Source organism: Nematolebias whitei, chromosome 2 (genome assembly GCF_014905685.2).
Source record: "Nematolebias whitei isolate Nwh7 chromosome 2, NemWhi1, whole genome shotgun sequence".
Lineage (NCBI taxonomy): Eukaryota > Metazoa > Chordata > Actinopteri > Cyprinodontiformes > Rivulidae > Nematolebias > Nematolebias whitei.
The window spans coordinates 32,647,245-32,660,231 of NC_056499.1; the positions used below are offsets into that span (position 1 = coordinate 32,647,245).

Sequence of the window (12,987 nt, forward strand, 5' to 3'; positions counted from 1 at the left end):
TTGTGTATGCTGTTCAGTGTCAGGAGGGCTGTGATCAGTCTTACATCGGGGAAACTAAACAGCCACTGGCCAAAAGGATGGCCCAGCACAGAAGATCAACATCATCAGGCCAGGACTCTGCGGTCTACACTCATCTCCAGGCCAGCAGTCACTCTTTCAGGGATGAAGATGTGCACATCCTGGATAGAGAGGAACGATGGTTTGAGAGAGGAGTAAAGGAGGCCATCTTTGTGAAAAGAAATCGCCCATCATTAAACAGGGGTGGAGGCCTCCGAGTTCAACTGTCCCCCTCCTATAATGCTGTGATTGCTAGTATCACTCAGCCCTCTGTGAATAGTAAACAGCCGTAAGTGTGCTAATGATCCATTGTTAGGCTGATGGTCCTTCTTGTCCATGTGAGCAGCTGGTTTTGGTTGTCAGCAGCAAAACTGGTTGGTCCACTATGAGAAGGTGCTTTTTAAGAGAATGAGCTGAATACAGCACCTCAGACTGAAGAAGTCTCTCGGATGAGAGACGAAACTTTTCTACATTTTTTTGTTTTTTTGCTTTGTTTTGGTTTTTTTGAATGTCCAGAGGACCAGATTTAACTTTTTTTGATTGTTCTACCTGGATTATTGAGCATGCATCAGGATAATTTCAATGTACTTCTTTTGGATTTTTCCATTATTTCTTTTTTCCCTTTATTTTTCTTCAACTTTACCTTGTATTTATTCTTCGCTGTTTTTTTGCAGGTGTCCACCTGGTCACATAATCCGTGTGAATGGGACCAGAAAGTCCTGTGTTTATACCTTGTGTGCTACACGGCCTTGTCACCGTGGGACCTGTGTCGCCCAGTCACCCTCCAAATTCACCTGCCACTGCCCTGAGGGTTACAGAGGACAGCACTGTGAGACAACCCTGGCAATTTACAGGGAGGAGGTGGGCCTGAGCTTCAGCTCCCTCTTTGCCATCTGCATCTGCTTCATGGCATTATTGGGTAAATATTATTGTTGCTACAGGCTACTTGAATTTGTCTTTTTTTTTATGATTTTGCATCTACAACAATGACGAGCAGTCTCATATTTTTTGTGATACTGTTTTAATTAAGTATATTAAATGCAACATAACTAGTCACTTATATTGTTCAATTTGCTGGTGTTTTATTCAATGTATCTCATTAATGTCAGCCAAAGACATTTTAAAAATATATTAACCTACTCGCACAACCACTCTTCACTCTGCATTCTTAAAAAAATCACACATATGACCCATGCTGACTAAATGAGTCAACATGTTCACATGAAGCAGTGTAAAAAAAAAAGTGAAATATAAATATATTATTTTATGTAATTAAGATTTGCTTTAAAATGTGTCCATGAAGAAACCATCTAGGAATCCAACTAACTAAAATAGTAAATAGTCTCCCTAATTTACTTGTTAAAGTAGAAAAGAAAAACATCTTTATAATATTAACTATATTAAATACTTTAAAAACTGTCCATTTTTTCCTCTGCCGGCTACCATAGCACTGGGAAATTGCTTCATATGGTGTTTGGTACCATTGTCAAGTTTGGGGATTCCTTGAATTCTTGAAGACATCACTCCAGACCCAAAGTAATACGTTTTCAAACCATCATTCTTGTAAACAATTCTAACATGTTGCTAGCCAGGTGATAAATCACCAAATTTCAACAAACTATAATTTTGATGGTTTTGAGATGGAAAATTAAAAAATAATAAATAATTACTCAATTTTGAAAAAAGTCCTTTACGTGACTTCTTTTTTTTTTTTTTTGCCAACACAGGTCACATATACAGAATCAGAATCAGAATCAGAATGCCTTTATTGTCATTATACGCAGTACAATGAAATTAAGAGCCACTCCTTTTTCCAGTGCAAAAACACGCCTTAAGAAAACACACATTAAACACACTAAAAATATAAAAAATGTAACGCAATATAGATATAATAAAGTAAAAGAAAGTAAAAAAATACAAGTATTACACAATTGTATTGCACATTATGGATATTAGTGAGGTAGTTAAGGTGATTGAGAGTATGAAATGTCAGTAGTATTGCACAGTAGAAGTCCAGGTGTTTGGGAGGTTAGATTATTAAATCAGTGCATGTGTGAGTTCAGTGTGGTGATGGCTTTCGGGAAAAACTGTTCTTGAACCTGTTTGTTCTTGTTCTGATGCACCTGTAGCGTTTCCCTGAAGGTAACAAGTCAAACAGTTCAAAACCCGGGTGTGAACAGTCCATGATTATGTTTTCTGCTCTGTTGAGGCAGCGTGATGTGTAAATGTCCATCAGGGAGGGGAGAGGGCAGCCAATGATCTTTTGTGCTGTCTTGACTACTCTCTGAAGCCTCTCCCTGTCAGCCAGGGTGCAGCTGCCGTACCATACTGAGATACAGTATGTCAGCAGGCTCTCGATGGACGAGTGGTAGAAGGTCAGCAGCAGTTTTGTGTTTAAGTTGTGCTTCTTAAGGACTCTTAAGAAGTGTAGTCTCTGCTGAGCCTTCTTGATGACCGCTGTGGTGTTCTCTTTCCAGTTTAGGTCAGCAGAGATATGGACACCAAGAAATCTGAAAGTGTGAACCCTCTCCACGCACTCGCCGTTGATGTAAAGGGGGGGCTAGTTTGGTGCTGTGCTTCCTGAAATCAATAATCACCTCCTTGGTTTTTTTGATATTCAGAGCCAGATTTTTCTCTGAGCACCAGTGTATTAAAGTAAAAATGTAATACTTGCAAGTTTTTGTGCTGGGGTTTTGGTAAAAATACACATTTCTAAATAAGGTTTCTAAATTGATTTATACACTTAAAGTTCATTCATAAATAAATATCAGTTGCAGGTAAATTGGGTTTTACCTGTAACTGTGACAGATGAGACTTTTCAGATAAAGTTAAACAACATCAGTATTGCTGATTTTGTTTTATACGAATGTTCTCTATTTTAAGATTTTTTATAAAACGGGGGTGAAAATGTCCATTTTTGCTGGTGTTTTTCATTCTGGTCTGGGGAAATGGATGAGGAGCTACATTGTATTTTAAATTCTCTGAGGTTCCTTGTCTTTGTAAGGCCTAAGGTTGTTCGCTTTGCTGCTGCAGCTGTGGAGCTGTTAGTTACTGAATTTAAAGATTTTTTTATTTATTTTTTATTATATATATATATATATATATATATATATATATATATATATATATAAGTTTTTATTTTTTTTTTTTTTTTTTTTTTTTAATTTTTTCAGTGAAAGCTTCAAAACTCAGCCTCAGGCCTACCAGGTTAAATAAATACAGTAAAACTGTGAAGCAACTTTGGCTTTTTTTTACAAACAAAAAGTATAAAGTTTTAAATAATGTCTTAAAAGTAAAATTGATTTAAATTATTCTGATTAGCTGCAACTTATATTTGAGTGGATAGTGCTGGCTTGTGTTATACATTAATATTTAAAGTCCTGATTTAAAATTTTAAAATTGCACATTGGTCTTCTGTATTTGGCAGTCATAATTGGCTGCAGACAGGGGATAGTCATTTTCCTGTCATATTTGTATTGGATGTATATCTACCTGAATAACCTTTGGAGTAAATTAAATTCAGTAGTGCTTCTTTGACTCGTCAATGTACGAAAACACAATATATGTCATGTTGACAAAAATTCCTTCAAGGACTGCCACTTTTAATGACATTGTTAAAATCCACTATGGATGACTGGTTTCCCTTTAATAACTGGACATTGTGTGTGAACATTCCTTACAGTCATCTGAGAGAAACTACAATGAACTAATAGTGAGTGTTGGGCAGAAAGGAAATGATTGGGTTAATATCTACAACTGTACCTTTGAGGACGCTGACTGAGAACTGTTTTCAGAGCACTTTTTTTCTGAAATATTGAAATTATTGCAAATAGTTCTCACAACCCTCATGACATTATCAGTTAGATACGTGGTTAACTGAAGGAGATTAATGTATTTATCTTCATTAATATGGGAAAGGAATGACTTGACGCACTGGTTGGGTTGTTTGTTCTTCAGGACTTTAACCTAAAAATTAACCAGAAAAATGGACATAAACCTGCATCTCATAAAAGACAGTGGTGTTTTTAAATAGACTGCTTCATACCTTTCTCAAGTGAACAATGGACAAATTTATATTTTCTTTCCCACCTGTACATTTTTCTTAATGCTGATTTTCAGTCATAATTGACCCAAAATAAAATGAAGTGACACTTGTTTCAGATACAGAACATTTTGTGGTAGAATCTATATTTGTACTCTGACATGTATTGCATGTTTGAGGTTGTTGCCATCAGGCCATTTTTTTATTTTATTTATTTTGCTTTTGTAAAATGGTTAGCATTATTGTCACAAAGGTTTGTACCTCTGATAAGAGCCTTCGGTTTTTAAAATATAATTAGTTTACCCTCATATTGCATGTGAAAGTCCTCCCAACACTTCCACCAGGCATGACTAGCTGCGGTGATAAATGTTTTATAACAGGTGAAATCAGTCAGCAAGGTGGCACCAATATGAAACACTTTTGGACCCCTGGGAACCACCTCACAGTAATTAATCATTTGAAGTAATTAACTTTTATTTATTTGTTCACACACTAGCAATACTGTGACAGTTAACAGTTCTTAGCATAACATTTAGCAGGTATTGTTTTAACGTCTGCTGCAATGTGCTTCCTCTATTCTATTAAGGATTCTTGGATGACATAAGGGAATGTGACTGTTCATACAATTATGTATGTTGATTGGCTGAGTAAATTAACTATTTCCCAGCATCCACACTAATAAAACTGCATTGTTAAAGTTATTTAACTGTCACTGTTGACTTAAAATAAATGATCTTTGAATGTGTGCATCATAAAGTAAATTGTTGTGTGACAGCTCCGGGGGTATAAATGACTGATGACGTGTTCTCTTTTCCACTGGAACATTGGATACCAACCGGTATTGTGACAGCTTGTTTGTCTTTTCTAAAACTTACAATTATACTCATCAGTTCTCTGTACTCCTAGTCTTGATTCCTGAAGCATCTTCTTGGACTTACCTGTTCTCCTTTGTATCTACAAACTGAGTACAGTCCTGGAACAACTGGTCCCACTTGCCTTCAGCCTATACCTGTCCTGCTGCTCACCTGCCTGCCAACCTGCATTCAACCTACCTGCCTACAATCCACTATAGTACCAGCTACTACTTACTCCATCATCTGCTGTACAATTATAAATTCCTTTGTAGTGAGACTCAAGTTGCCCACTTCTATGCACATTCATCCTACCTTCCATATTTACCAAATGAAACCCATCTCTGACAGTTCTTTGTGCCCACCTTCCAACATCCCTCCACCCCTCAGACTCAGACTTCTTTGTGTCCTTGTATTGATACCTGAAGCATCCTCTTGGACTTACCTGCTCTCTTCAATGTCTACAAACTGAGTCCAGTCTTGAAACTCCTGGTCCCACTTGCCTTCAGCCTAAGCTGGTCCTGAAGCTCACCTTCCTGCCAGCCTGCCTTCAACATGCCTGCCTCTAATCCTCTTTGATACCAACTATTACTTACCCTATCATCTACATATCTGCCATCATATATACCTGGAATCTCCTGCTCTTCTCTCTGCATCATTGGACCACACATAACCTGTAAGAAGAAGAATATTTAATTATATCCTAATCACTACATTACCCAGAAACCATACTTGTCTCCTTTGCAGACCTTCCCAGTGTCTCATGTAAATATCACTCTGTAAATAAATACCTTTTATCCTGAGTTACTTTCAGTTCCTCTGTTCTGGGTATTTATCATTGCAAGTATGATACTGAGAGAGTGCTTAATATTGTTGTGTCCAAAAGTACTTATGGAAATACGTTGTGCCAATCTCATTTTATCCCTGGGTCCCACCATTTCCCTCATTTTTTTTCTTACAAGTATAATGGGCCTTTATTTCTTTGTAGGGTTTACTATTATTAATTTAGTTTGCTGGGGCTGCAGTAGCTTGGCTGACAGTGCCATGGCCTTGTAATCCTGAGGTTGCAGGTTCAAACCCCAGTTGTATCAGGAAGAGCATCCAGAGTAAAATGATTGCCAAATCTTTCATGCGAGTTTGCTCACTTTGGTGACCCCTGAAGAAGGGAGCAGCTGAAAGAAACATACGCACTATTATTCATTTAGTTTATCTATTCAAATGGCTGCCAACACCTTGAATAAACACCTAGATGACAACAACACCTTAAAATACAAATATCCAAGTGATAATACATATCTTACTTTAAAACTGAAAAGACAAAAGTTGTATGTCATCATTCTTTCTCTCATGCACATGTACAATATATCAGCAGTACATTTCTAATCATGTATTAGATGTGTCGATGATAATTAGTTCCTGAGCCTACCATTAGAGGCATGTTGTACAAGGGACCCTTGGAATAACGTTATCATACTTACATGGAAAGGGACCTGACAACAGCCAACATTTAAAATTGGATGTAATAATTACTGCATAAGCTTCTTTTTTTTTTTTTTTCTGTGGAAGTTATTGTACTAATTGTTAACTGGAAATAAAACCCAGAGGAAGAATGACCAAACAAAATCAATGGCCTTGTCAATGTATGAGAGAAAAATGGAGGACATGATGTAATTACTCTTTCATGTCTGTGAGCAGACCAGTCACTAGAACATCCTTTTGATAAATGTAAAATATATGTTTTTAGATATGAGATGTATAATGTTAATGGCTTTTTCTAGGGAAGAATCGGTCATTTTTATTTTAGTGATGATGCAATAGCAAATAAAATGTGTTGATTTTCTATGTTATTCACACACGTTAAGCCAATGTTCTGCATCTCTTGTAGTCTTCACTGCCCTCTTTCTTACATTTGTAATGTGCATATACTAGGTTACGATTTCAGACATTAGTACAGAATGGAAAATGCTTTGAATTTCAAACTGTTGGACAACAAAGTCTGAAATATGACATGGGGCACTTGATTTTTGCATGTGTTACGATTTGGTACAATATATTAGTCTAGTTGGTAACTTTAAATTGTCCCTAGGTGTGAGTGAGAGTGCAAATGGTTGTTTGTCTTGTTTGTCTCGTGTGATGGACTTGTGACCTGTCCAGGATGTGCCCCGCCTCTCGCACAGTGATGGCTGTATACGGGCACCAGTGATGCCCGCGACCCGATTGTGTTTGATAGAAATAATCTTGTGTTAGAGATAAAGAAAATAAGAGACTGAAGACATTTTCTTGATAGCCAGGCTTTCTTCATTTAAAGTTCAGAAAGTTGCAGGGGAAATTAAAGGTTGGGAGGTTTATAGCTGCTGAACTTGTTTACCAGCTCTACTTTTTTGTCTGTAGGCGGATGTACTGGAACTTTGTGGTGTCTGGTTTCTTAGTGTTAAAATCCACATTTTTCTTTATGCCCATCTGGCTTTAGTTGCCTGTTGAATATTCATCTACCTTTACTTTCAGCTCTGTAAGTCTATTCCTAAAGGAGCCTCTGTAGAGAAAGTGCCTTGGGCACAGACAGAGGATTGTTAGCTCAGTGACATGTTTCCCGTTTAATTGAGGACAATGCAACAGAAGAGTCAAGTGTGGTATGAGACAGAACAGCACAAGTAAAGACATCAGATCAGATGGGTACAAATAAAACAGGACACCCAGCAATTCCAAAATAAAACACGAGGGAACTGGCAAGATAACAAAGCAGAGAGAGCAAACAACACTTTGCAGAAAAGAAAAGCGAAAGATGTATAACGCTGAGAAATATGGTGACAGTGTCACGCTGCTGGTGTGTCTCCTTGTCTTATTTGTATTTCATAGGGCACTTCCTTCACACCCAGAGTCTAGTCAGACACAGTTCAAATGATCATTTCTCCCTCTCTACATTTCACCTTCATGCCACTGCTCTCTCTTCCAATTTAGCTTCAGGCTTATATTAAATGTAACATCCCACCTTGATCCTGCTGAAGCTCAGTTCTGTTTTAAGTGTTAATTACATGATTTGTAGTCATATAAGGTGTTGTTTACTCAAACCTACAGAAATTGAGATCAATGCTTCAGGGGCGCTGGTGATAATTTTAATCAGGAGGAGCATTTTGTACTTGATTGGTCAAGCGTTTCTCTTCATGAAATGTAAGTTGCTGCAAGGGAGACTCTAACATCTGTGTCAAACATTTAATTTGCAGACTTCAAATGTTTAACTAGGACGAACAAAAGAGGGGCAGCAGTCTCAAACAAGACAGTTTTGTTTTTTTATAAGGTCTTGACTGTTTAGATTAAATAGTTTTGAAAAAATGGTATTAATTTGTTTTGATCTCATTGTTGAGTTTGTGATGGTCGTCTTCTTGATGGTATTTTAAACATTCAGACATTCAGCTTTGATTTTGACATTGACATAATGGGCATATAGACGTTTAAATTGCTATGTGACCTTCAATAAACTGCAAAGTTTAAAAACGTTTGTTTTATGATTGTGAACATACCCTATAATATTGTGGACATTTATCCTCTTTTGATAGCATTTTCTCTGTCAGTCAGTAGATCCCTGAAGTCTGGAATGTAATAGTGCTTGTTTGCTGGTGCTTCATAGAGTGGCAAATAAAAACTCAACTTACTGGTTGTAACTTCCATTTTTATGAGTACATTGGAAGCAATTGAATGTTGAACAATTGTAACTTTGCTAAAATTGCTGCAGTACAGGAAAGGGAAGGTATCAGAGGAGATGGTGTGTGCAGCCAATGAATTGACTGAGAATACATCTTATAGCTCCAGTCAGAATACTGGTTATTGCCTCAGCAAATTTGATAAAGTGTTCCACAGGGGTGAAATTTGTGGAAAAGCAGTATGATGTGTAAACACAGCACACTAAATTGAGCAATTGTTTTTTATTCAAGTTTATATTACCACAGTGTGTAGTAATGCTTACAAAGTGTGCATCAATCTACTGATTACACTAGTGATTCCCAACAGGGGTTCAGTCCAAACATCCCAGCGGGTTTCAAAGCTTTAACTACACAGAGTTTGGTTGTGATAATGAAATCAGCAGGCTGCAAGCTCATTCAGGATAAAAAAAAAAAAATTTAAAAAAATACTTCAGAAGAACATACAAATGTTTTGTTTTTGTCAAAAGACAAACTGTCTTCCCTTTCATTTAAGTTATCATAGTTTCCATTCAGCTCTACATTTTTGTATTTGTGTTTAACACTGTACTACCGTGTAACAACAGAAAATATCCTGACAACGTTACAGCTTACGTTCACATTTCTGGACACAGATGCACAAATTCAAGATAGATGTTAGCTTTTCAAAAAAAAAAAAAAAAAAAAAAAAACCTCTGAAAAGAGTCTGATAATTAAATATTGGAAATTATTTTTTGTTCGCAAGCTTGTTGTTTTGCATAAACCTAAATGTGTAGAGGTTGGGGGATTAGTCAAATATAAATTGGTCACTATTTTTGGACTAGTTTTTGTCTATTTTATAAGATTTTTTGTTTGTTTGTTTGTTTGTTTTAAATAATATATATTTATATTTTTAATAAATAAAATCATTTATGAATATGCATTTAGTTCTTTATTTTATTTTCATTTCCTGCTGTCTTGGTTTGGAAATGTTCAGCCTGATTGAAAAAGATGATACAGATGTGTCTGCCCTCATTGTGTACAGCACAAACTAAAACAAGACAACACATTGTAACCAAATTTGGTCTTCATCAGGGACATTGTCTGGTGTGGCCTGCTCTCCTGTAGTGTGTAACACAAATGAGCTGATTGGGGGAACAGCCTTCTATCAACGTGTGGTGTTCACAGACTCATCACTCAACGCAACCATTTTTCACCACATACTTAACAAGGTGAGCTTGTAGGTCCTGAACACCTCTCTGCAAATGGGTCTTGGACTTCTTGACTGAGAGACCCCAGTCAGTCTGGATTGGAAGCAACATTTCCATGACCCTTACACTCTGCTCGTTTATGACTTTAGCAATGCAAAATTCCAGTTACATCATCAAGTTTACTAATGACACATCCAATACAGTTCTGATCAGGGCTTAATTGTTTTAACTAATTGATGCCGGAACAAAAACAGCTGGTGGTCCAATGGGTTTGGGGGGGTGTGGGCGTGGTCCGTGGGTCCTCCCCCAGAAAATTTGGAATAAAAGAGATGCCATTTCCTGCATTTTGGTGTATTTTAACCGGTTGTTAAACTTCTGTAAACATTTGATTAAATTGATTAAAAACAGCTTTCTCTTGTAAGTGATGAGGCTCAATGAGGCTAACAACCTGTATAAATAAAGGTCAAATTGAAATGACTATTTTAGAGAGCAACAACAATTAACAAGCCTGTGTGTGAATGCAGGTCCTGATCTGTCAAGCATCCTAACCCCCCCCCCCCCCCCCCCCCCCCACCCCCCCACCCTCCCCCCCCCACACACCTACTGTCTGACCCAAACTCTGCTGAAGTCAGCCCTGCATGTTGTTCTGCTCCAATCTCAATTACCTCTGCTTTCAGGTGCTTCAATTCTCTGTTGTCCAGCTAAGGACAATCCATCCATCCATTTATTTTAGATAATAAATTGGACTGTCTTTTCGACATTTTGGGCGCTGTTATTTTGACAAATTGGTGCCGTTGTTTTGATACGTGATTTTAATACACATCAAACGTTTCACTTGTATTTTTATTTTATTTTTTTACTGTAAGCTTATTTATTATGTCTGAAATGTTATGCACCGCGGTAATGTATGCAGGAGTTGCGACACAGAAGTTGTGCGTGGGTCCTGCAGAGCTGTCTGGAGACGCTGTGCCAGAGCGCACAGCTGAATGTGGATGAAGACGTTCCCCATGAGACATGCAGTCCGTGTCTCTGCTGGCAGGAGCGTGGTGCGGCCGGAACATCCACTCCACAGATAGGGCAACGTCTCCTCTCGTTGTATTTTAATAAATAATCAAAATAAAAATGTGCGATGACTTTGGACTTTTAGGGGTGGAGATTTGAGTTGCTGGATCCGAGCAGTCAAAATGAGAGCGTTCCCGGATCTTGTTCCGACAGGATCCGGCTCAAATTAACCACTGGTTCTGATTAACAAGAACAAAAAGACAAGGTACAGAGAGAGAAGGAGCGGTGACTGTCAGATTGGTGCAAAGTCAACAACCTATCTCTGAATATGGATACAACTAAACATATGTGTACTGACTTCAGAATACAACAGATCAACCCCTCTTCACTGAATATTGATACGTCCTTTGAGGAGATTCAAGTTCAAGTAGGTTTATTGTCATTCTCACCACATGTGGTACATGAGGTGGAGCGAAATTATCTACACAGGGTCCCAGTTACATCAGGCAATAGCAAAAATATAAAGTGTAAAAAGAAACAGTATATAAAGATCTAAGATATACTCAAGACGAACACCAAATGGTACGCTAAACGATCTAAGATATATGCTAAACACTAATAAAGCAAAACAATATGATGTAACAGCAGCAGCCCGGCGTAACATTGGCAGCATAAGATTGGCAGGTACATCTAATTTCCTGGTATTCACTTGGAAAAGAAGCACTTCTGGTCCCTGAACACCAGTTGTGTAGCGTAACAAAGCTTTTATGCTCTCTGTTAAAGCTGAGAAAAGATCATTTCACAGCAGCATTCTCATTTTCTGCAGAAGGGCTATGAATAGTGGCCTGAGCAGCTGCTTTGTTGTTTGGTTTGGAAGCTGCTTCGTATCAAACCACAAGACCTTACAGTGCTACGAAGCTTCTTAACTTATTCATGTTTAACTTCTTAATCAATAATAATGATTATATTGTTGCTTAAGTGAAATCAGTTGTGAAAATTACTGCTTTCTTTGTTTAATTAAGTTGTCATCCAAAATCATAACCATTATATCAGAACAATTTACTTGTAGGACTTCAGTGTTCTCCTCTGCCATAGTTGGTAACAGTGGAGAAACAATGGCATATCTGATCCTTTTTTGTTTTAAGAGATGTCAAATTTTCTGATAAAATGTCTCGTGTGTATTGACATAAAACTGAGGTGGAAACTGAAGTGATTTACTCTGGGACCAAGTTTCACATTTAAACCTTGTTGACATATGTGGAACTCTACAGAGGAAAACTGCCTTGTGCCACTGATTTATGGGATTACAGAAAGGTGTAAAGGTATACACACACACGCACACACTAACAGTCCTAAAACATATATATATATATATATATATATATGTTTTAGGACTGTTGGATAGTATGTGTGTGTGTGTGTGCGTGTGCGTGCGTGTGTGTGGTTGAGATATATTTAACTCTTAAGTGTTATTAAATAAGTACTTGATAGCATTTAGCTGTGGATTGAAACACACTTATGTGTAGAGCGCTTGTAGTTGGGTCCAAATAGGTCTAAATTGTCTTGCAAGATCAAAGAGTCTCTTTGCTACACTGCACTTAAAGTCATTTAAATGCAGTTTGGGTACCTTCAAACAGCCTTTCATGTGCTTTCGATTCCACATTGATACTCATTCATAAGGACTTGTGTGGAGAACTGCAACATTTAGACAGTTTCAAAAGTTCATTTTAAGAATTGCTGTGATGGTCACTAACTTCAAAACTTATCATTTAAAAGTTTAAATAATTTTTATTAAATGTCTCCTTTATCGCTGCCTTGCCACAATTTGATCATCTTCAAATTCCTGTGCTTGTTGGATGTGCAGTGTGACCTGCTGGATCTTGTATATGCAGGTCAGTGTAAACTTTTTTTTTTTCCTTCATTTCCCTGCATTAAATAAACCCCAAAATAAAATCATCAAATTTAGATTTATTTTTGTTGTTGTTAATATATTCATGTTATAAAATGGCTTAATCATAACTTTACTGCTTTGTCTCAATCACAGTAGTGGTGTAGTGGTGATTCTGAAGAAAGAAAAGTAAATTGGACTTGGCAGCCTATATAAATATATGCATACATACATATATGCATACATACATACATACATACATTGATATATATATATACTTTAT

The 12,987-nt window shown here is 37.2% G+C and overlaps 1 protein-coding gene across 1 annotated transcript in view; it reads left to right on the forward strand.

Annotated features, from left to right (window-relative positions):
* Positions 1-12,987, forward strand: part of si:ch211-186j3.6 (neural-cadherin) — a 467,709-nt gene that overhangs the window by 433,927 nt on the left and 20,795 nt on the right. Inside the window, exon 30 of the mRNA XM_037694242.1 lies at positions 732-976. Coding sequence (XP_037550170.1) covers positions 732-976 — 245 coding nt within the window. The remainder of the gene's footprint in view (positions 1-731; positions 977-12,987) is intronic.